Source organism: Myodes glareolus, chromosome 5 (genome assembly GCF_982192425.1).
Source record: "Myodes glareolus chromosome 5, mMyoGla1.1, whole genome shotgun sequence".
Classification (NCBI taxonomy): Eukaryota; Metazoa; Chordata; class Mammalia; order Rodentia; family Cricetidae; genus Myodes; species Myodes glareolus.
In genome coordinates this window covers 43803098-43826649 of record NC_142030.1, presented here as the reverse complement: position 1 = coordinate 43826649, position 23552 = coordinate 43803098, and the positions used below count along the sequence as shown (strand labels likewise).

Here is a 23552-nt window from a genome sequence, read left to right as displayed (position 1 = left end):
TAATAAATGACAGTGGTATATTTCCAGACTATACGATGACAGTTAAAAATGGTAGCTAGGAAAATTATATTCAACCAAGAAATGAGAAAATTTCAGTTAAGAAAAGCCATGTCGTTCTTGCAGTGTTTCCTCTTTCCTTCTCCCACTTTATATAGTAGGTTATAGTGGGTTCTTGTCACTTGTTATAGTATGGGTTCTGACTCATGATCCAGAGGTGAGGTCAATGCCAAGTTACATATCTGAGTTTGTCATACCTACATTTGGAGATAGGTGCACTGCCTACCTTGTGGACAGTACCTTGTAGATTAGATTTGTAGTGCTTGTAGTGTATTGCAATGGTATATGGCACATAACAAATATCACTGAAGGAATTAATTATAAATTAGAAGTGCTTTCAAGACAAATATTTTTTGTTATAACTCAAAAAATAAGAATAGATATAAAAGAAATTGTGATTCCCACTTTTTTGAAGGGCAACTTTTATTTATGTTTATGTACACAAAATTTATCAGTGTACATTTAACTCAGTTTAGTGGTGAGTTCTTTGGGCTCTGCCTTTGCCATCTTGGCGATGTGAATCATAGATTTTCGACTCAGGACTTTGCCTCTTCAATGGCAGAAGATCTCATAATTTCTGCCATTACTATGTCTTAATGGCTTTCTAGTTAAAAGCTTCCAGATTAACTAGAACAGCTTTGTTTTCCAAGCTAACATATGAGAAGGCAACAGTGATGCATGGTGGACTGATGACACCAATCTGGTGTCAGCTCCCTTTGATACTGCTGTAGAACGATGTATCCATCTTGTGACACAGGGCAGGAATTTGTGATTTTTTTTTCTAGATACCAAGAGAAAAACTTGGAAAAGATTTGGAAGACTCGTGAAAGAAGTAGTTTTAAAAATATTCAAACCCTTTCTCATTTTGAAATTCTTGGGGAAGCCTTACTTTCTAACTCCAACATGAATGAAGTCAACTTCATTAATTAAGCCAGCAGAACGTGAACCCAATTTGAACTTTGAGACAGTATTTTAGAGACTGACTCTCCTGAGAGGAGTCCAAATCATCCTCCTGCCAATTTGAACACTTAATAATAAAGTATTAATAGTATTAATCCCACATGATTTTCCTACAAATATGTTCCTTCATGCTAGTATGTGATTTTGATTTTTCTTTATTCAAAGAAGAGAATTTCCAGGTGCCCGTGTAATGAAATTGAGAAAAGAATCATCAGCTCCCCTTTCTCCAAGTAGACATATGAAACATAAATAACACATCCCTTCAAGAATGATTCCTTCACATGGGACAGTAATCCTTGCTTGAGAAAAAGATTCAGTTATTGTGCCTGGGCTATTGTGTACACAACTGAAGCTTCTGTGGCTACATTCACAATACACGGACTAGACTGAACCAGTCAATTCCAGCACCCATAGAGGAGAAGCTAAGGAAACGTTACCCCTAGCTGGGGAGCTACTGGCATCTGATGGCTGGTCCTGGAAGAACGGTCCATTTTCTCCTGTGCTGTGATTCCTGTAGGTTGCCCATGGTCCATTGGGTGGCCTATACCTATGCAAATAAAGTCAACACTAATTTGACTCAGTGGGTTAAAAAGCAAGTTTCTAAATTTGGGAAAGAGTCCTGATGGGGTGTTTCTGGTAGGAATTAGAGCATAGGGAGTCACTGGTTGATGTGATCAAAACCCATTGTATACATATATGAAACACTCCAAGATTAAATAAAAATGGTTTAAAATAACAAATATTTGAGATTTTCAGCATGTTTACGTAACTGTGTTTTGTTTGGAAAACACATCGCAGTGACTATGCTTTCCGATCATGGAGCTAGATTTGGCTTGCACTCTGGATGCAGAGATACTTGTTTCCTACTCAACCTTATTTCCTCAAATATGGGCTGGGCACTGAATATGGTATCAGAATATTTTTCTTCTCTGCTGTCTCACTTAGCCCAGGTGTTCTCTTTTTCGCCATTTTTGGCCCAGATGACTGTTGAACTATAAACTGCTTCCTGAATATTCCATGGCCCTCCCATATTCCGCAGTGCCTTTTGCGAACAGACAAAGTAGAACACAGATGTGTCAGATTGATGACAGATGACAAGACCTGAGGTCTGCGATAAATATTCAGTATTTAGCAGAGTCTCTGTTGATGCCACCATTTGTGAAATATTTCTTGAAATACCTTTCCACTTAAACACACTTCAGGGCTTACACTAAAGCAGGATAAAAAGACATTTTTGATCTAATATGTCAATTGGATATTTCAAAGATGTATACATAGAATTTTGATCATATTCCTTCTAATTTCCACATCGAAAGTATCCCACCTTCACTCTATTTTATATCTTCTTTCATTTCTCTGTCTTTCTGTCTGTCTGTTTCTCTTAAATAACTCACTGAATTCAGTCAGTGATACCAGTATGTGCACAGGTGTGGAGCCATCCGTTGGACCATGGTTGATCAATAATATACGGGACCACCTTCTTAAGTAAAACTGACTCCGTTAACAGCTGCTAACTACACCCTTTCATAAGAGTTTAAAATGCAGATATGTGGAACAATAAATCTGTAAATCTTTGTTATTAAATAATTTTGTGGTCATCCTTTCCACTTTCTCCCTGGTCAGCCATGTACTGACCATGTATTTATTGCTTAAATAATCTTATCCTGAGGTGTCAATAAAATGCAATATTTGTTGAGAAAAATATTTAAAATGTATGTATAAACCTAAAGTTATAAAAGCATATAGGATTTGAAAAATTACTATAAAGATAGAATCCTATATTTCCCTGCCATTGTTAGCACTGGGAGTAAGCCATCGGTAGCCCTCCATGGTTTTAAGAATGTAGGAGTAGTCAGAAGGAGTGAAGGGTTTACCTGAGACTACACAGCTAAAAATGTTAAGATCAACTCTTTGAAGAGACTTGCATCTGTAAAATACAACCATGGGGAAATACACGATCAGAACCTCTCAAACTGTTCTTCAAATTTAGCAGGAAATCAGAGATGATAAAAGCCCACACACTGAGTTGAAGCTATTTTTGTGTTACTCAGAAATCTAAATGTGTTAACAAAATGAAACTTAAAAAACAAAACTTGATTTTTTTCTTCTTGAAAATTAAATGAAATCTTTAAAAAAAATCATGAAAAATACTTGGTGTTGAAATTCAAATTAAATAACCTAGATGAAAAATGTTACTGTTTCTAAGATGTACTGTTTTCTAAATTTATTTTAATTAGTATGCAACATTCAAAGAGAGAATTGTACAGTTACATTTAATAAACTTATTTTGAATTTTTATTTGATATTGTTAGGGACTCAATAAACATACTCTGTACACAAAATTATTGATTTTTATTCATTCTTAAGTTTGGCATTAAAAGTTTTTTGTGAGATACATGATACACTAATACACATAGAAAGTACATAAATTTATTTACAATTTGATAACTGAAGAAATCATCGTTGTGTATTTATGTTTTTATTTTTTTAACATGCATTCCTTGCATGATGACTATAACTTAACATACAACCTAGCTATTGTTATTAGTCTTCATATCAGTTGTACACTTCATGCAACCTTACTTGCAATGTTGAAATTTCTGAATTTGTTTGTATAATTTTTAGCAATAAAATTTATACTTTTTCATATTTTCTTCTTTCTTATTGATATTTTTCCTTTCAATTTGAAGATCTCACTTTATCGCTCCTTGTAAAAGATGATCTGCTGAAGATTTTAGCTCTAGTTGCGTGTGTGTGCATGTCTTTTGCTAAATGTGTCATTTTCTTCCCTAAAGCCAGCTTTGTGTTGGGTTCCGCATTTTTCTTTCCTACTTTTGTCCCTTAAGTCCTGTGCAAGTTTCCTACCAGTTTTTATTGGCCTGTGACGTTTCTTCTGAAATGTCTGGGAAAATTAGGGTGCCCATCTCTTTCCTAAGTTCCTTTTCTCTGGGAGTCTTGAAATCTGCCCTCTTCTTTGAAACTTTTTTATTCATTATTTGATGTGTACTAATGTCTAGTGCGTGTAGAGGGCAGAACATGGTGCTTGTTCTGTGGAAGTGTAGTTATGGATGGTTGTAATCAAACATGTAGGTACCGAGAATCAAACCAGGATCCTTTGCAAAAATAACAAGTGCTCTTAAGCACTGAACCTCTCTCTAGATCAAGAGTCTTTGCTTACCATTAACTTGCGACAGCTTAAATACAAGGTGGTTCCATTTGAATGGATGAAATTTGCTTGAAGACCTTTGTTCTGGGTATTTGGGTCTATATTTAGAAAGCCTTGTGTAATTATTTCTTATAATAAGTTTCAGCCGCTTTGAGCTTCTCAAGTCTTCCAGGAACTTTAGTATCCTTTCTACATTCTATGAGCTTTCTTCATTCCTTTCTACTTTTTTCACCTTCAATTGAGCATTTTCAGGCATGGCCCCTTGGTGCTCACTGATTCTTTCTTCCATGTTATCTGTCCTGTTGATGTTGTTTTATACTGTTGTGGTGACAAACTCCAAGTTCCAAAGTAACTTAGAGGAAGAAAGAATTAATTTTTTTTATGCTTCCAGGTCTCATTCCATTAAGAGTTTTCAGAGAAGGACCTCAAAACAGAAGCCACGGAGGAACATTGGTTTCTGGCTTTCTCTTCTGACCACTCACCTGGTCATGTCTAGCTTTCTTATGTAGTCCAGGAGCACCTCTCTAAGAATGAGGCCACTTACAGTGGGCTTTGTCTTTCTGCAGTAATTAATAATCTAGACAATCACCATAAACTTATCCACAGGCTATTGCAATGTACGTAATTCCAAATTCTAGGCTTCTATTTCAGATGACTATGTTTTGCCAAATTAATAATTAAGGCTAACTAGGACACTGGTTATTGGTGAGTTCTATCATTTCAATCACAGTCAACCTTTATATAATTTTCTCCATATGTAAATGGTTCTAATTGTACAATTCATTCAGGACCCAAAGAGGCTTATACATGCACACACACACACACACACAGAGAGAGAGAGAGAAAGAGAGAGAGAGAGAGAGAGAGAGAGAGAGAGAGAGAGAGAGAAAGGGAGAAATAGAGAGAGAAAGAGAGAAAGAAAGAGAGACACTCAGGTATAGAGATATACCTATGTGACCAAGAACCATAACCCTGAGAAATTCAGGATGTGAGCCTATTACTATTCTACAAAGGACACCAAGTCCCCAGGTTCAGCCTCCAGAACTCTCAGTCCACAGTAGTGGGGAGCCTTCAGCTGTTGGTCACAGGCAGTAGGCCACATTCCAGGGGATCTGCAGGGCCATGAAGATACAGAAGTACTAGGCTAGGACGTAAGCCCTAGAAGGGATGCAGGAATTCAGCTTTCCGGGGTAAACTTCCATGTATACTACCTGGCCTTTGAAGATGGTGGGGAAATGTATTTAGGAAAACAAATACTTGGGTCTCAGGAATGAGTAGATGATGGGGAATCTTTGTCAGCCAATTGTCTTTAAGAGATGGGATCAGGTTAAGGCGTGACCTTTGGGTACTAGGGCTCACTCTCTGTGGTTCCCACACTATACCACAGAGCTTCGACTTCCCATACCTGTTTTGTGAGTTTGCCCCTTATAATAAAGAAAAATGTAATTGGTCTATCTTTTAGTTAGTCTGGTTTATTTTCTCAACCAAAGTTAATTCAACAAGTAGACAAAGCCCAGAAAAAAGAATGGGTTGATATTTTTCCTGTTGCTATAGTGGACTCTGAGGCAGTGCTCCACATCTGGATCACTCCTGAAAGACTGGAGGTTTCTATGTGGCAGGGCATCCTCAGGGTAATTAAGAGCCTCCTGCAGCCAGTGTAGCCTGTGAAGGCAGACACTGCATACTTTTTTAGGACCAGCAGCAAGCAACAGAGAAGGGAAGCTGGGAGACCTGGCCTTTTCCCATCTCATCACCCTGGGAAGGCATCTCTATTACGAGCCTGAGTTCAAAATCCAGGGCAGTGAAATTGTGGGCATCCTTTGTCTATTTTTCAACTCCAGATTTTCTGTTTGAGTTTTTTTTTGTTTGCTTGTTTTACAATTTCTCCCATGCCTTTACTTAATTTTCTGCTAGTCTGCAGCAACATTTTTCTAAGTTTCTTTCCACTTCCCTGTTTCCTTGTTTTAAGTTGTCTGACAATTTTTCACATTTACGACCATCTTGTCAGTTTTTGGCACCTGTTTTGAGGTGAGAAAACGGTTTCCTGGAAGTGCCTGATACTTCCAGACTTATAGTACCCCTAGGGCATCAAAGGATCTTGTATTTATTCTCATGTTTCTAAACTCATTTGTTTGTCCCTGTCTTTCCAGGAAGTATAGAAGGGCTGCTTATTTTCACTGAGCTGTTTTCACTATTTCATAGCCTGCTCTGCTATTTCGGCACTAGGGAGCACGTAGGTTCACATGTTCCAATCTCTCGCTCCTGTTGTGTTTTCTTCTATTGGAGTCTCAGATTTGGAAACCTAAGCCCATTTTCCCCACAGCATTTTGCTGGTGTTTTGTTCAGAAACAGGTTAAGGTTACCTCTTCCACCAGCCTCTGCCCGGGCCCAGAGTTGGCCTAAATATCACATCCACAGCTACTTGCCTATCAGCAGGCCCTACAGAATTCTGCTTGGCTCTAGGCAGAGCTATCATAGGTGGACCAGCCCTTAGCTGCTGCATCCTACCTATGGCCACCAGAGTATTCACATTATGTCACAAACTGACCCTATTTCTAAAACAGAGTCAATACCCAAGACTGTTGCAGCCGGTCACTGGAAGGTTCATTGAAGCAAAATTCCGATGAATTGGAACTGTCAATCTTCTGCCCCTCGCGCTAGAGCTGTTTTAAGGCTCCATTTGCAGACAGACCTCTGGATGACAATTGTCCTGATTTGTCTACTATTAGGTCTCATCAGCCTAGCTTAAAGTCCCAAGGTAAAGTCTTCTTCTTACTATCCTGACCTAAACTCAGCAAATAAGATCTTATTCACATGCGATGCTTTCCCAGTTTGGAGTCTATTGTTGAAGGGAGAACCCTGGCCATTGGACTGATACTAGCTGACCTATGCCTGCAAGACTGAAACACAAGTCTGTCCTGGGGTTAATTTTTTTGTCTTTCAAAAGTGGGAGGTACCTCTCAGTAGCTATGTTGCCCGAGAGTGCAGACAGAAGTGATGGATGCAAATCTTTCTGCCTACCATCTTCAACAACCTTTTCTTTGTGCCCTGTTTACCGATAGTATTAGGATCTTTCTTCCAAATTTCACAAGCTATCTGTTGGCATGTGACCAGCTTTCCAGTCAGTATGTGCATGGGGAGAAATTAATGGAGAGCCTTAGTCCACTTGTGTCTTATTCCACTCCTCACTCTGTGTACTTTAGTACTGATGCTAAGGGTTATTTTTCTTCTCTTATTGCTTTATAAATAATACCATTCAAAATTTCCACCTCCTCCTCTCATTTCCTTCCCACTCTCCCTCCTTCCTCTTCCCCTGCAGTCCTAAGAGAAAGCAGGGTACCCTGCCCTGTGGGAAGTCCAAAGCCTTCTCCCCCCTCCATTCAAGGCCTAGGAAGGTGTGCTTCCAAACAGACTAGGATCCCCAAAAGCCCAGTAGATGCAGTAGAATCAAATCCCAGTGCCTTTAACATTGGCTTCTCAGTCATCCCCCATTGTCAGCCACATTCAGAGAGTCCGGTTTGATCACATGCTCATTCAGTCCCAGTCCAGCTGGCCTTGGTGAGGTCCCATTAGATCAGTCACACCGTATCCATGGATGGATGAACCCCTCACAGTCCTGACTTCCTTGTTCTTCTTCTCCCTCCTTCTGCTCTTCATCTGGATCTTGGGAGCTCAGTCCAGAGCTCCAATGTGGGTCTCTGTCTCCATCTACATTCATCACCGGATGAAGGTTCTATGGTGATATTCAAGATATTCATCAGTGTGGCTATAGGACAAGGCCAGTTCAGGCACCCTCTCCTCTACTGCCCAAGGACCTAGCTGGGAACATCCCCTTGGACACCTGGGAACTCCTCTAGAGTCAATTCTCTTGTCAACCCTAAAATGGCTCCCTTAATTAAGACATCTTCCTCCCTGCTCCCATATTCACCTTAAGGGTTATTTCTATCTTCCTCTAAGGATGCCCTTCTCTGCTCAATTTTTCAGTGTCTTTTATAAATCTACTGTTCAGCATTTAGTGGTGTTTATATTGCTTTTTAGACCACCTTTTTATTTATCATGTCTCAAGTTGAAAATTCAGTCTGAATTTAATGCATGTGAGAAACACAAATAAAATAAAATCAATCTTCACTAAAATATTCTTCAAATGAAAATTCCTACTATGTATGTCTGGCTGTTTTCTGTCTTAAATTTTTCATCCTGCCTTGCTTTTTACTTATTATAGCCTTTGTAGTTTAGCAAAATTATTGTCTTATTTTTTTAAATTTTAGTATATTCTATTGATTATTTGGTTCTAAACTTAATAAATGTTCACAGTTCCTTGAACTTCAGGAAAATACAGGAAGCATTACTACAAAAAGAATGCCTACATGTACACTGATCTTATACCACACTCATCAGTCTAGGATGTCATATCTGAATAATCCTAGCATCCGAATCCTCCAATGGCAGCCTGAGCATGGAAAAATCAAACGTAGGAGCTGAAGGAAATGATGTAATTATGGATTAGTAATGCCTGCATGGCTGGATCTTGATTGAATAAGCTGAACATTCCTAAGGAAAGAATAATTCACTTTGCATCATATTTTACTAAAAGGTCATAGCCAGGACTTCACTGGGGTGTTTAAAGCACACACCACTTAAAAAGAATGTTTTGTGATTTGTGGTGTTTTTCCTGACAAGAACATCTTCTTGAGAATTTCAGTCAATTCCCAGTGTTGCTAAAATGTCATGTAAAACACTTAGCTGGGACTGTTGTTGTCTATGACTGCACATAATTATTAGAAAACTGAATGGCTTAAGGTTCTACAGGTAATCACCCACCATTGCTGATGATCCAGAGCTCAGAAGTCCCCTCACTGGGTCCTCTTTCTAAACCCTATCTTCACCTAACTACAGGAAGCCAACACCATGTCCTCACTGATGTTGCTGTTTCGGATATTCGGTTACTCATTATGACCTCATTTGTGCCTGGTTGCAAGTGACTATAAGCTCCTCACCACATGGTCCTCTCTGCAGGAAATTTCAGAACTTGGCAGGTCCTTCTTCAAAGCAAGCAGAGTATGGTGTTCCCTTTCACAATGTCATTATAGTCTATGTGACACAGACTCACTTTTACTATCCCAGATGGTGCTCCATCACTTTTCTGGTACTCTGACAGAAGCAACTTCTTATGTTCTGGTTATACTACAGGAGAGTGAACCATAGGAAGTCTGCTTCCCACACAGAGGGCATCAGAGAAGCCACAGTAGAAGACACTCACCAGAGAGAGGCAGGCTAAGCTTCCTAGGGAAGTGGTGGCTGCTACGCCTTATAATACACCTCAGAATCTGTGAAGATTTTCTGAATCATGAATAAAGCTGGTCTGACAGGGAAAACAGACAGGAGACACAACACTTCGTGCCATGGGTTGGACTTACTATGACGCAACAGTGCAGGCAGTGTTCTGAGAAAAGACCAGACACAGAAGTTGAAGTCATCAATGCAGGTACACACAATTCTAAAAAGTAGAATCAATGGAATGAGGAAGAAAAGCCTGGGTTTTCAGATCTGTAAAAGGAAGAGAGAAAGCAGAGACATCTCTTATAAGAAATAAAAAGCAGGCAAACGGTGCTGAAAGTCCCAGGCAAGATCTGAGTCACAACACAGTCCGTGGTTCTACTCTTAACATGCAGTTTTCGAAAGTAGTCAGTCACATGGAAATCTAATCTCAACGTCTAAGCTCTTCCCAAACTCCCTGGTAAGTTAGACAGGCTGATGTGCTGATATCCCAGCTGGCTAAGGAGCACGTGGATGCATGCATGAATTAAAAAGAATTAGCAAAATGTTTTGCAGTGTTCTGCTGTAACTCATCTTTACCATCCCTGCTTACCACGTGGAGGTCAACCCAGGCTCTCTCTGCTGAGTCTGCAGGAAGTTTTGAGGACAAGCCTTTCTTAAGTTTTATGTAAGTTATTTTAAATATAAACTGGGGTAGTGCTGGATGAAAACACAAAGATAGCGGGTGGAGCTTCAGTAGAAAAGATTCAGTACCTTAGAGAGGCTTTCAAAATGTACGACCAGAGTCTCAAAACTCACTGTGGGACAGGCACTGGCTCTTGTTTTCCCTTGGGAGCCCTGAGAGTGTGAATGATTGCCGAAGAAGACTACATTGGGCAAGAATATGGGAGGGAACTCCATATTTCTTGAAGAATACAATTTTATAGTATTTTATAACTTCATGAGATATCGTGAATCATGTTGCAGTTTAAAGTGAGTTCAGATTGTCTTGAATATAAATACGAGTTGGCAATTTACCTTCCTTTTAAGGGTGTCATCTTGTGGGTGAATTCTTGAATGATCAGTAGGAGTTTCCACATCCTGTCAAGTCTGAGACTATATCAGGAGTCATAAATTTTACTTCATTAGATTTAATGGGGTGTAATCTACACGTGGAATACAGTTTGTTGGCCTTGATTTATCTCATGTTCTCACTGATAATGTTTCTCATGATGAAAGTAAGATATATCAAATTATAATGATTCTACTCACGAGGTTTCAAAGTGCTAATTTTAATAGGAGACTGTTGAAAGCAATGATTGCTAATAATAAGGAAGTTTTGCTGACCCTTGACAAATGATACCAGTTGTCTGCTCTTCTGTGGCTTTTCTCCAATTTCTCTTTGATGTTTGATTTTTTCTCAAGCTGTATTTTGATGAGATTATATCTCATTAGCCATACCATATACACATGCATATGTGTATGTATGATGATGTATATATAATTGACATCGAATGATATCCTATAGCTATATTGTTCATTAGTTATTAAGAAGCAGAATAATGCTATTTGCTTGTCTTGTGTTTAGGAAATTTCTGAGTTCTGCAGTTTTAATTCTTAAATTTACACTGCTCTCTAGTGGGGAATAAGTTCAATGCAAAGTAGCTTCTGTGTTGGTATGGCACGCCATTATGGGCAATTTGTAATTGTGGTAGTAAGACATGAACAGTACTGTGACATTATAACAGCAAGAGGTAAAATTCCACTAAAGGGTTGTATATGCTATATATCTCAGGGAAAGTGTGCTCTTTTTTTAAAAAAAATCACTCTTAAATATGAAGAGAATACACTAGTAAAATGTTTTGTTTGGTTTCTTACAGTATATTTAGAGCACATGCAAACATAAATATATGTATATAGAGGCCACTTGAACATCCTAATATAAAGAAGAACTAAATCATAATTAATTCCTCATTTTGTATGTCATAAATAGCATGAGAACAAGATTTAGATATACTGGCTTGCATCAGTTCACCCCTTAGTTTTGTGCATTTTGACTGGATCCCACGTGGGGGCCTTGAGAGCATCTCTGCCAGTTTTCCTGCTGCCTCCCAGCCATTGACAGATGCTTCCACCTCTTCTGAGTTGTTGCAAACAAAGGCTGGAAATCACAGTGGTGAGGTGATTGCCACTGGAAATTGCACTCCAGCTGAAATGCAACCATTGGTGAAGTTGCATCTTCTCATTTCCCTTGATAGACACTCCTTCATGATTTATGTGCCATCGTTCTAATCTTGAAGTCATCTTGAATAGCTTCTTCAAAAATAAATGCTGTTGCAGTTCTAGAACTGAGTCCTTTCAAACAGTTCCTATTTTTTTATAAATCTTCTGTTATATTTAATCAGTCAAGGGACATTTTAATAACTTCAAACCCTCTAAGACTGTCTACATGGCTGTCCTTTCTTCACAAGGGCTTACTTCCCCCACAATAAAGCAAGTAACAAAAAGTCTCATTATAAAATTGATTCCACAAGGAATTACTACTGCCCCTACTGCCCAGAAGGACAGTTTCTTTCAGCAGAATTTTCTTATATTTGAATATTTTGACATGATTTTATTTCCTCTCATTGATCTTGGAAGAGCCAAAGTCTCTCATCTGTTAAAACTTAGAGTTACAACTGTTTGTCAAGTGTCCTTGTAAATTCTATTCTCTACTAAATTTTTGACTACTACCACACAGGCTTGTAGAATTTCATCATGAAGTATCCCCAGACCAAATTTTATTAATTTTTTAGTTTGAACAACATGGCTGTTGAAGCTGTAATTTAAGACTGAGCCTTAAATAGAAATTCTTAATATTGAGTTGCTGCCACTACTGCTTATGAGACACATAAGTATGTGAAATGTGGTATAGATTTAAAAATCCCTTGGAATTTATTTTTTTAATTTTGCAGTGGTAGGAACCATTAATAAATAAGGTTATTGTATGTTTTGCATGCCATTTACAATTTTATGATATTGCAGGTAATTTGTAGAAGTTCACAGAATATGTCTATAATAGTTTAGCACTATTCTCTTTTCATGTGATATTCCATTACATAAGATGATGGAGATCCTTGGTATCTCAGTACCAAGATATGGTAGCAGATCACAGAACAAGGGAACAACTAGTTATGAATGAAACAGTGAAGCTAGAGTTATTAGCTGTGGAAAATAACTCTATTGATGAGAACCATTTCCACTCAAAAATCTTGCTTTATTTGCCAAATGACAGGCACTGCTTTAGAGATAGTCCTTGTGACTATTTAGAGTGGTTTTCATCAGGATGTGCTATTCATCAAACACATGTCTCATAACTAGGAATTCGGACTCTTCTTTCTCTTTAAGTCCTTATTGCCATTAATATAAAATCAAAGTAGTTAAACTACACTGTTTGGTGGTAAGTTGTAAAGCACTGTCTATGTGTAAAAGGTAAGGAGTCTTCCCTTGTTTCTCCATGTTACCAAATCAATGAAATATTTACTTAAGTTTGGAAAACTTCTATATGAGAAGGCTATATGTCCCATTTTAAATTATCAGAGATTATACATGCTGTACAATCAGATAATCTGTTTTAAAATGTTCTTTGATTTTTCTAGCTTTTGTCATGGACATTCTTCCAAAGGCTATCTAAAATTTTGATTCTTACTTTGTTTTGAGACATTAAATTTAGGAACCAACAGTAGTCCGGTTTGTTGCTCAGTGACAGCAAGGGCTAGAGACGATAGGAACTCAACACTCTTCAAAACTCGTTAGTACTTTTGTATAAGGAGTGATATTTTAGCTTCTGTCAAAAGTATTCACTTGGGGCCAGGAGATGGTTCAATGGGTAAGGCAGTTGTTGCAAGACCTTTGGTCTGATTTTTTTTCAAAGTTTATTAAATTATGAAAGTTTCCATTTCCGCCCCTCCTCCCAACACCCTCCCACTCCCCCCTCCCCCTCCTCCTCCCTCTCCATCCCTAAGAGCAGTCAGGGTTTCCAGCCCTGTGGGAAGTTCAAGTTCCTCCCCCCTCCCTCCAGGTCCAGGAAGGTGAGTATCCAAACAGACTGGATCCCAAAAATCCAGTATATGCAGAGGAAACAAGTCCCAGTGTCATTGTCAGTGGCGAACTCTCATGAGATCAGTCCCCTTGTATCAGTGGGTGATCGCACCCCTCGCAGTCCTGAGTTTTTTTTCATGTTCTTCCTCTTTCTGCCCCTCATTTGGACCATGGGGGGCTCAGTCCGGTGCTCCAATGTGGGTCTCCGTCTGTATCGCCATCCATCGTCGGATGAAGGATCTATGGTGATAAGCAAAATCTTCATCAGTATGGTTATGGGCCAAGGCCGATTCAGGCACCCTCTCCTCTGTCTAGAGAACAGTCTGGGGATCTCTCCTTGGACCTGGGATCCCATTTATAATCAAGTCTCCTGTAAACCCTAAAATGACTCCCTTAGTTGAGATATATTCTTCCCTGATCCCATATCCATCCTTCCTCCCTCCCCCATCTCAGTCCCCCGAGTTTTCCCCATTCCTCCCCTACTCCCTTCTCTCTAACCCTCTCCCCTTCCAACAACCCTCCCACCCACGCCCCAATGCACCCGAGGTTACCTGGGATAAGACAAAAAGGCTACCTTCTATCTGGGAGAAGATCTTCACCAACCCCTCATCAGATAAAGGCCTAATCCCCAAAATATACAAAGAACTCAAGAAACTAGACAATAAAACTCTAATTAACCCAATTAAAAAATGGGGTGCTGATCTGAACAGAGAATTCTCAACAGAAGAACTTCGAATGGCCAAAAGACACTTAAGGTCATGCTCAACATCCTTAGCGATCAGGGAAATGCAAATCAAAACAACTATGAGATACCATTTTACACCGGTCAGATTAGCTAAAGTCAAAAACACCAATGATAGCTTATACTGGAGAGGATGTGGAGAGAGGGGAACTCTCATCCATTGTTGGTGGGAATGCAAACTTGTACAGCCACTGTGGAAATCAGTGTGGCGGTTTCTCAGGAAACTGGGAGTCAACCTCCCTCAGGACCCAGCAATTCCACTCTTGGGAATATACCCAAGAGATGTTGTATCATACTACAAAAGCATTTGTTCACCTATGTTCATAGCAGCACTATTTGTAATAGCCAGAACCTGGAAACAACCTAGGTGCCCCTCAGTAGAAGAATGGTTAAAGAAGGTGTGTAACATATATACACTAGAGTTTTACTCAGCGGTAAAAAAACAATGACATCTTGAATTTTGCATGCAAATGGATGGACATAGAAAATGCTTTACTGAGTGAGGTAAGCCAGACCCAAAAAGAGGAATATGGTATGTATTCACTCATAAGTGGATTCTAGCCATAATTAAAGGTCTTTGAGCCTATTATTCGAGATCCTAGAGAAGCTAAATAAGAAGGTGAACCTGAAGAAAATCATGTACTTTGGTCTGATTTTTATCCCTGGAACCCACGTGGCAGAAGGAGAGAACTGACTCTTACAGTCTGTCCTCTGACAGTAGTAGCATATGTGTATGATGTAAACACACACACACACAGTAACCACACTAACTTCAAAATTCTAAAAAAGTATATTGTAAGAAGTAATCTGCCCCACATTAGGTGGCTGTGGGGATTTTATGTTGTTTCCATATTTCTTTTTTTCCCAATTCATACTCAGATACATTGATTGCTATTTATCCAAGATTTACTGTTTGTGTTACCTTTAAATTATTCATTTGAGTTTGTAGGATTACATTTATCTCAATTCCCAAAACTAAAATATACACAAACCAATATATAATTTAGACCTTTTTTAACTGTGGTTTTTAACTCAGTTTCATAGAACTGCCTAGACAAGTATTGAGTGAAGTCAGCTCCTCTTCAGTGTCCTAGAAGTTCATGGAGTGTCACAAAGTTCAGGTAGAGACAACATAAACAGATTGATTAACATAAACTTAAGGAGTATGTGTGAACTCAATCTTTTTTTAAAGGGAACTCAACTGAGCAAAATTTCAATTCAATAATTTAAATGAAAAGCACTTAGCATATTGGTGGAAAAGTTAATGTATGCACATTTATCCTCTTTTGGACAGTGCCATTTGAGGTATAGTTTTCTTATCAACATTAGACATGTTTTATGATGTCAGAATCCAGTTCTAATGTTTATTGAAGGATGCAATTTCCCACATGTGTCTGTGCCATGCTTGGCATATTTTGGCTTCTTCTTCTTTTGTGTGCTGTTGTTTTGCCCTCAGAGCAAAATCATTTACACTGTCTGCTGCTGACTACACTTTCCTGTACAAGCAGAAAATCCCTCCTATGTGGCAAATAAATCCCAAACCCTTGAAAGGGACAGTTCTCTTGGATTTTCATCCCCACTGAGGTGTTGGCAGATAATTTTATTTTATGTGACTTGGTTGCAATGTGAACTAAGGAAGATAGTGTTTCCTTCTGAACACGAATAGATTTAGCAAAACGGTGTGTCACAAGTTCTCACCAGGGACAATTGATTTGAAGCAAGGCCTTCAAACCCTAGAGTTATTTGTTTGCGTGATATAAGTATCCTTTCTGGAAAATTTCTTTGATAGACTATAATTTATTTTTTTCTTGACAAATTAGCAAGTTGTTAACATGCAAAATTTAAAAAAATACAGAAAACTAAAAAAAAGCCAATTATAATCTCACCAAATACCAATTTGTCACCAAATACCATCTAATATTACAAATATCACAAAGAAAATGTTGCCAGCAGTTATCATCTCTAGTGTTCTTCACAGTTTTAAGTGACTCGTTAACACTTCTTAGATTAAAACATAAAATCTGGTGCTAAAAATCTTTTACATTCCTTGCTCCTATTTCTGTGAAGTACAGGCTAACTCTAAAGAACTCATGATGGTCCTCCTGCCTCAGCTTCTGAAGTGCTAGGATTGTGGAAGGGACTTTCCATGCCTTGTTTGTGTTCTCTATATGTGTGTGCAATATAGTAATAGGGAAACCATGATTTATTTAGTCTTTCCATTCCTGAATAATGCGTAAGATATAAAGATTTAAAGGTTTAAATCAATTCAAAAGAATTTTTAAGTATTCTAACTAAGATATGGGTAAACATTTAAATTATTTATAAAAGAAAAGCTAGTATGCTTGTATAATGGTTTTACCTAAAATAGTGACATCATTAAGAAAAACCTATGGGTTGTTTTACTTAAATGTAATCCTTTCAGTTATAACATTAACATTATTTTAATGGATTTCCTAAGTAAGAATATTAATGTATCCTTTTTAATAAGGAAGAACTCATATGGGGCCCAATCCCATACAAAGAACTATGGGCAATCAAGAAATACTGACCGCAGGAGAAAACATTTTCTTTGGGAAGAGCTTCCCCACATTGGTTATCCAGTACCAAGTGGTCAGCCCCAAGGTATAAACATATAAGTAACAGACATGGACTGACCCGGCTGTATTTATATATAGGAATATATTGATAATGCAATTAGAAAAAAAGAATTTGAAAGAGGGAGCAAGGTGAGTATATAGGAAGGGTTGGAAGAGGGAAAGTGAAGAGGGAAATGTTGTAATATTTTGATTTCAAAATTTTTATAAACAATTTAAAATGACATAGGTTAATATTTTTTAAAATAAATAAGTATATAAAGACTTTGAGTGCAGAATGCCTGCAAATTTGTGTCTATAATTGTCCTTCAAAATAGGGGATGGAGGCACCTAGACACCTGTTGATTGATGAATGGATAGTGAAGATGTGGCACATATTAAAATGTAAGATTGTTTGTCTATTAAGAGAAAGCAAATTATAAAACTTGCAGGGAAATGGTTGAAATTTGCACTATTACTATGGGCAGAGCAATAAAAGCCCCCATATGCAAACACCTCCTGCTCTCTCTCACAAGGATACTAGCTTTGACTCTTGTGCAAGAGTACATGAACAAGCTAAGAAGTGAGGAATAAAACAGTGGGCTGTATTACATTAAGGAAGTAGAAATAGTAGAAACGAGGTAGAGAGTAAAGAGACAGAATATGGTTGATGTAAATTATTTAGGCAGTGCGTGAGTTGAGGATACGGGGATCAGAATAGGTAAAGGACTAATTGGGACAAAGGGGACATCTTGAATTTTGCAGGAAAATGGATGGAGTTAGAAGACATTATTTTGAGTGAGGTAACACGAACCCAGAAAGACAATTATCACATGTACTCACTCACAGATGATTTTTTAACATAAAGCAAAGAAAACCAGCATATAAACCACAATCCCAGAGAACTTAGACAACAATGAGGACATTAAGAGATACTTACATAGATCTAACAACCTACATGGTAAGTTGAAAAAGACAAGAGTTCCTGAGTAAATTGGGAGCATGGGGATCTTGGGGGAGGGTTGAAGAGAGGAGGGGAGAGGCAGGGAGGGGAGCAGAGAAAAATGTAGAGCTCAGTAAAACTCAATAAAAAGTTTTAAAAAGAAGTCATTTGGAAAATAAGGTATGTCCACTTTTGCAATGGTGGCTTGACAGTTGTGGAGTAATTGACTGCCCTATGAATGGATTAAAAACCCATCCTATGGAAGGAAGGGTGACCAATGCTTGCTACTTTCATCCTGGCTAACTGCTTGAGGTATGTTAAGGTTGGAAGCTGATGTACATGATGGATTGCTACTGGTCAGCTAAACTGGCATAAGTAGAAACTTCCTACTAAATACCTCTGCTGTCACAAAAGATACAAGCAGGTCCCAACCTTAATCAGACAAATCAGCCCTTATAATTAACTGTGGTAAATGGAAGGTCATGGTTGTCTAAGATACAAAAAATAAGCAACCAACATTTAAAAAATTATTAATACCACCATCTCTATTGCTCATAAAACACTGTGGGAAAGGAAGATATGGTAATAAATAGAAGAAAGAACACTGTTAGCTACACTTCATACAAATACTGTAATCATTAATTCACAGCAACTGTCGTTACCTGCTCTGGGACCACAAAGATCAGCCCTATTAACTTATCAATCCAAATGGAAAGAATTCAGAGTTGTAAAGTTTAGCTCGGAATTTGTGACTATTAATAGATTCTGATGGAGGGAAAGTAATTTGAGATGTCCTTCTATATATGTGTTGCCTTTATTGGTTAATGAATAAAGAAGCTACTTTGACCTGTGATAGGGCAGAATAGAGCGAGACAGGAATACTAAACTGAATGCTGGGAGAAAGGAGGTTGAGTCAGTGAGAAGCCATGTAGCTGCTGCAGGAGACAGATTCTGGACACTGGACAGAACCTTACCAGTAGGCCACAACCATGTGGCAATAAACAGATTAATAGAAATTGGTTTATTTAAGATGTAAGAGCTAGCTAGAAATACACTTAAGCTATTGGCCAAACACTATTGCAACTGATATAGTTTCTGTGTATGTATTTTGCGTCTAGGTGGCCAGGAAACTAGCAAGTAGCCTCCACCAACAGGAAAGTCCCTGTCTTTATTTGTGTACCCTCTGCTAAGCCTGCCAGTCTCCAATGGATAATCCCAAACCCACATTCACACGAGTTAATATTGGTGGATTAGAGAATAAAATAAACAGGCATAAACATGTAAGAGGGATTTGTAGGGACAATCTGTGACTACAGTCATTGCTAGCATTTTTAAGACCATGACTAGACTCGTTAAACAATCCGTTCAAAGGGCATGTAAAGGCCACAGCTAGAGCAAGAGGATTCTGCTGACTTCCTTGTAACAAGAACACAGAAAGATTTCAAATGACTTGAAAATGAAGAGTAAATAGAAGATGCTATGATCACTTAACTACTATTCTAGTCTTAAAACAACTGAAATTGTGAACAAGAATACCAAATGCTTTGCAAGATAATCAGAGATTAGTTGCATGTTATCCCACTGTGGTTGTACAGTTCTGAGCCTGAGGCCATTTTGTATACTTAAAATAAAGTTGTAATTGGAGGTAGAGATTTAACTCCAGCATCAAGCACAGCAAGTAGTAGACCTACCACCCAACAACATCTCTAACCTTCCTTTTATTTCCTAAATAAAAAAAAATTGAAAGGCCATCCCAGTGTATTGTCCTGGTTGATCTTGAACTCACTATCCCCTGTGATAACACATGCAATATCTAAGGCTTCATGTCTGTGTCCTCAGGCCTGACAAAAATGAAAGGAATTTTATTTTACTAAATCAAAAGAAGAATACCCAAAACACTTGTGCATCCTAAAGAATATAATGATCAGAGCTACTTTCTGACTTATAGCTAAAGTGCATGTTTATTTTGACTACATTTTGCTCATTATTTGTGTGACCTTAAACAAGTTGTTTAACCACCACTTAGCTTCCTCTGCTATGGAATTGGAAACCTGAAAATATCTCTTCCACTGTTAATGGCAGTCAAAACTAAATGACATGTGTTATGTACCAAACACATTGTTTTGGCCAAACGATTGTTGTCTATATTCTCCTAGAAAGACAACATCCACACATACCCCTTGTTAATTATGCATGCCACCTACTAAAATGGGAAAAAGTGGAAAGTTTTAATTCTCTGACTTCCAGAGTCCCCTTTATTTGATGCCTAGTTCGATAAACACTGGGGATTGAAAAACCTTGGTCTGCTTGCCTATCCCTTTCTCCAGATTTCACAAGTTCCCAAGATGGAGAGAGTGAGGCTGAATTGATGCCTGATGAGTTTGAAGAGAAACCAGGAAGGGAAAAGAAACACTCGAACTTCACCTTGTGCAGTGTGTGTAACATTCAACTGAACTCGGCTGCTCAAGCACAAATTCACTACAATGGCAAATCTCACCAGAAGAGACTGAAACAACTGACCAATGGCACACTGAAGAACGGCAATGGTAAGATTCACCAAAATATGTGCTTAGTTTTATATCATCAGTTTCTGGTGTGTGTCTGCATATGTAAAGATGGAAGAAAAGACCAGTCTCTTATTTAAAATAAAGAGAAAATTGTTTTAAAAAAATGGTTAGTACAGTGCCTTAAGAAGAACAATTTCTCCATGAAAGTGGAAAAGCATTGTATTTTGTGGCTGTATGAGATTGTTAGCCCAGGGAGTTTCTAGAATTTGAAAAACATTGATGCAATTTTTATGATGTTTACTTTTGATATAGATAGATTGACAGATGGACAGTCCTTTATGATGCATATGATGATAGGAGTTCTTTATGTTTGCTTTTGATATAAATAGGTGCAAATGGACATTCTTTCAAGATGCATGTGAAAGAGTGGGGTTTTATGCATTTGAGATGACAGATATGTTGTATCCTGTTGGTTAGTATGATTGTAAATTATGCAGGTTAACATATTTCTTCCCAAAGAGGTGTTTAGTTCAGTAAGTATGTTGTTGAGGTTTGTAGTGGCAATAGTAGTTTGCTGGACTATTTGGCACTGTTATTTTAAAGTAGGTGCTGATTGTATGAAAACTCGGTTATAAAAATTAAATACTTGGAAAAGCAGATGCAAGGTTATTAACAAATAAGGAGAGATAGAGAGAAACGGACTGACTTTTGTCGGGGGTACTTTGAAGAACTAAAGTGTAATAACTACAAAGATAATTGTAATGTTGCATATAATCAGATATTTCATGTTTGGTGAATGAAATAAGAAGTTTTTCTGACCATAAGGCTCAATCTCAATGTGTGTAGTTATTAGATATCATAGCATCTCCTTCAACTCTGTCATGCCAAAGTTTGCTTCTGTCCATGCACATATGTTCTCATGCTAAAATATTTCATTGGACAGGAAAAAATCAGATTTTCCTTTCAAATGGATATCAGTTTATCATTTATGTTGTTTGTGAAGAATATATAAGAAACAGAACTTAAAAACTGAACTCTAATAAGGAGCATAACCTGAACCTAGAAAGCAATATACTAACATGATGGTTGAAAGCATACATATTGAAGTCTTTGCTTAAAATTGCCTAGGAAGAATGTATTATTTAGCATCAACTTCTAGATCAACTGATACTCCCCTAGTGACAGAATTCAATCCCAGACTGATGGTTTTTCACTATTACTAGGGGGTCTCGTGTGGGCTGCTATGTTTTATACTCCTGCCTTGACAGTCACACTTCTTTAGGATAAAAAGCAGATGGTACAGTAGAAATAACTAAGACACCAACATATCTGATTTATAACCCAAGCTACATCCTGCTACAAAAAGAGGCCAAAGATTTTCAAACTATAACACATTGCATGAATTTGCTCAAGTTTGATATTTTATAATAATTGCACTGGTACTCTTATTATGTGTTAGTTTGAACTAAAGACTTTCACATGTATGTTAATTTCCTCCCAACCAGCTTGAAGGATAACCAGTTCCTTATTTTGTAGATATTGAGATTAGCAAGAGCATTGTTTGACTCTCACGCTGAGGAGCAGATATCTATTATTTGTTCAAACCAGCAACCAGAGCATCTCCTCTTCACATAAATATCTGTACTTCTCAGGTCTACTGTTTCTCCAAAATAATATTGAGAAGTACTGTCAATTTCTCTGTTTCAATTTCTCTGTTCTTTCAGAAATAATTTCTCCATATGAACAGAGACATTGAAATTCTATTGTATTCCTCCAAATATCTTCATCAATATGCCATACACCAACTGGACCTTCTGTTAAGCTAGTTACTGTTTAAGGTATTTTAGGTTACTATGTAGACCACTGTGGGGTGAGGGGGGGACAATGATGATTCATTGGAGCTCTAGGAGAGCAAACTCACACTCATTTGATCTGAAATTACCCTTAAAAGGAAGGTACCCATCACTATGAGACAACAAGTATCATATCTGAATCTCAAGGACATGAAAAATTGGAAAAGCTTTTCAAGGCAACAGTGTGTGTTCCATTGCCTATGAAAGTATGTCAAAGCTGTCCTTAACCTGGGAAGGGTCTGTTATTGAAGAAATTGTAACTAAAGTGTATATTGTAAATACAATAAAGAACACAGAGGTATAACTTGATGTGGGACAAAAAGCACTGAAATACATTTTGTCATTAATTATAAGTTTGTGTGGACTCTAGTCCATGGAATAGATTTATATGAAGGAATAGGTTATAATGACCGCTCAATAGAATTCAGATTTCAGTGAAGTTCAGCCCTGGAGCTTCCTCCTTAGAAAATTGCAGCATCTGCAAGATTTCCAGCTGTAAATAATAATCAATTTTAGCCTAATTTGAAAGGCTTAAAAGATCAACTGTGTTTGCTGTGCAATAATCCTCTTGTACACTGTAAATATTTGTCACATGAATTGGTTTAATAAAATGCTGACTGGCCAGTAGCCAGGCCGGAAATAGAGGTTGGGTGACCAAACTAAGGATGATGGAAAGGAGAAGGATTGAATAAGTAGTCACCAGCCCGATGAAGAGGGAGCAGGACATGAAAGTACCATGCTTATAAAAGTACTACCACATGAGACAGTGTAAATAAGGAATATTAGTTAACTTAAAATGTAAGAGCTAATTAGTAAGAATTTTGAGATATCGGCCAAGCATTTATAATTTATATTAAGCCTCCAAGCCAATTATTTAGAAAGCGGCTGCTGGTTATTTGGGAACAGGCAGGCAGGACAGAAATGTCTGCTTACATATGGCATTCCAATGTGTGGCTGGAATTGCCACCTAAGACCTAACAAAGCTTAAAGGATTCTCAACACACAAAAATGGGAGTCAAGAGCGGCTTCCTGGTAATTGTCTTTTTGCTGGTAGGTTCTGTTTGCCAGCAGCAAGCAAAGACATGATTCCTTTAAAAAGTGACTTCCTGGTTCATGCTGGCAGCAGGAACATCTCTTTTGGGAAGTCCTGCATTTTAATGGGGTTTGTGAGCAGCAGGCTGCGTGCTCCTTGGGAGTGGCATGGATCTAGAAACTACCCCAGAGTTGGGGTAATAAACATGACTCCCAGAACTGGAAGTAAATGTACCACGACCATAAGACTAGCCTCTCAAAGAACCAAGGAATGGGGTAGAGAGCCAGCCACCAAAGCCACTACTTTGGTCCTAGCCATGCCTCTTAATAGGTTAAAGACTCATGTGTCAGCAAAAGATGGATATACACAGTAAAGACAGATT

At 38.1% G+C, this 23552-nt stretch overlaps 1 protein-coding gene across 2 annotated transcripts in view; it reads left to right on the top strand.

The window, feature by feature from the left end:
* The window catches only part of Znf385d (zinc finger protein 385D), a 948781-nt gene that overhangs the window by 203660 nt on the left and 721569 nt on the right, over positions 1-23552 (top strand). For both annotated transcript variants that reach the window (XM_085687890.2, XM_085687889.2), the window contains exon 2: positions 20105-20323. In XM_085687890.2, the coding sequence (XP_085544016.1) occupies positions 20105-20323 (219 nt within the window). The remainder of the gene's footprint in view (positions 1-20104; positions 20324-23552) is intronic.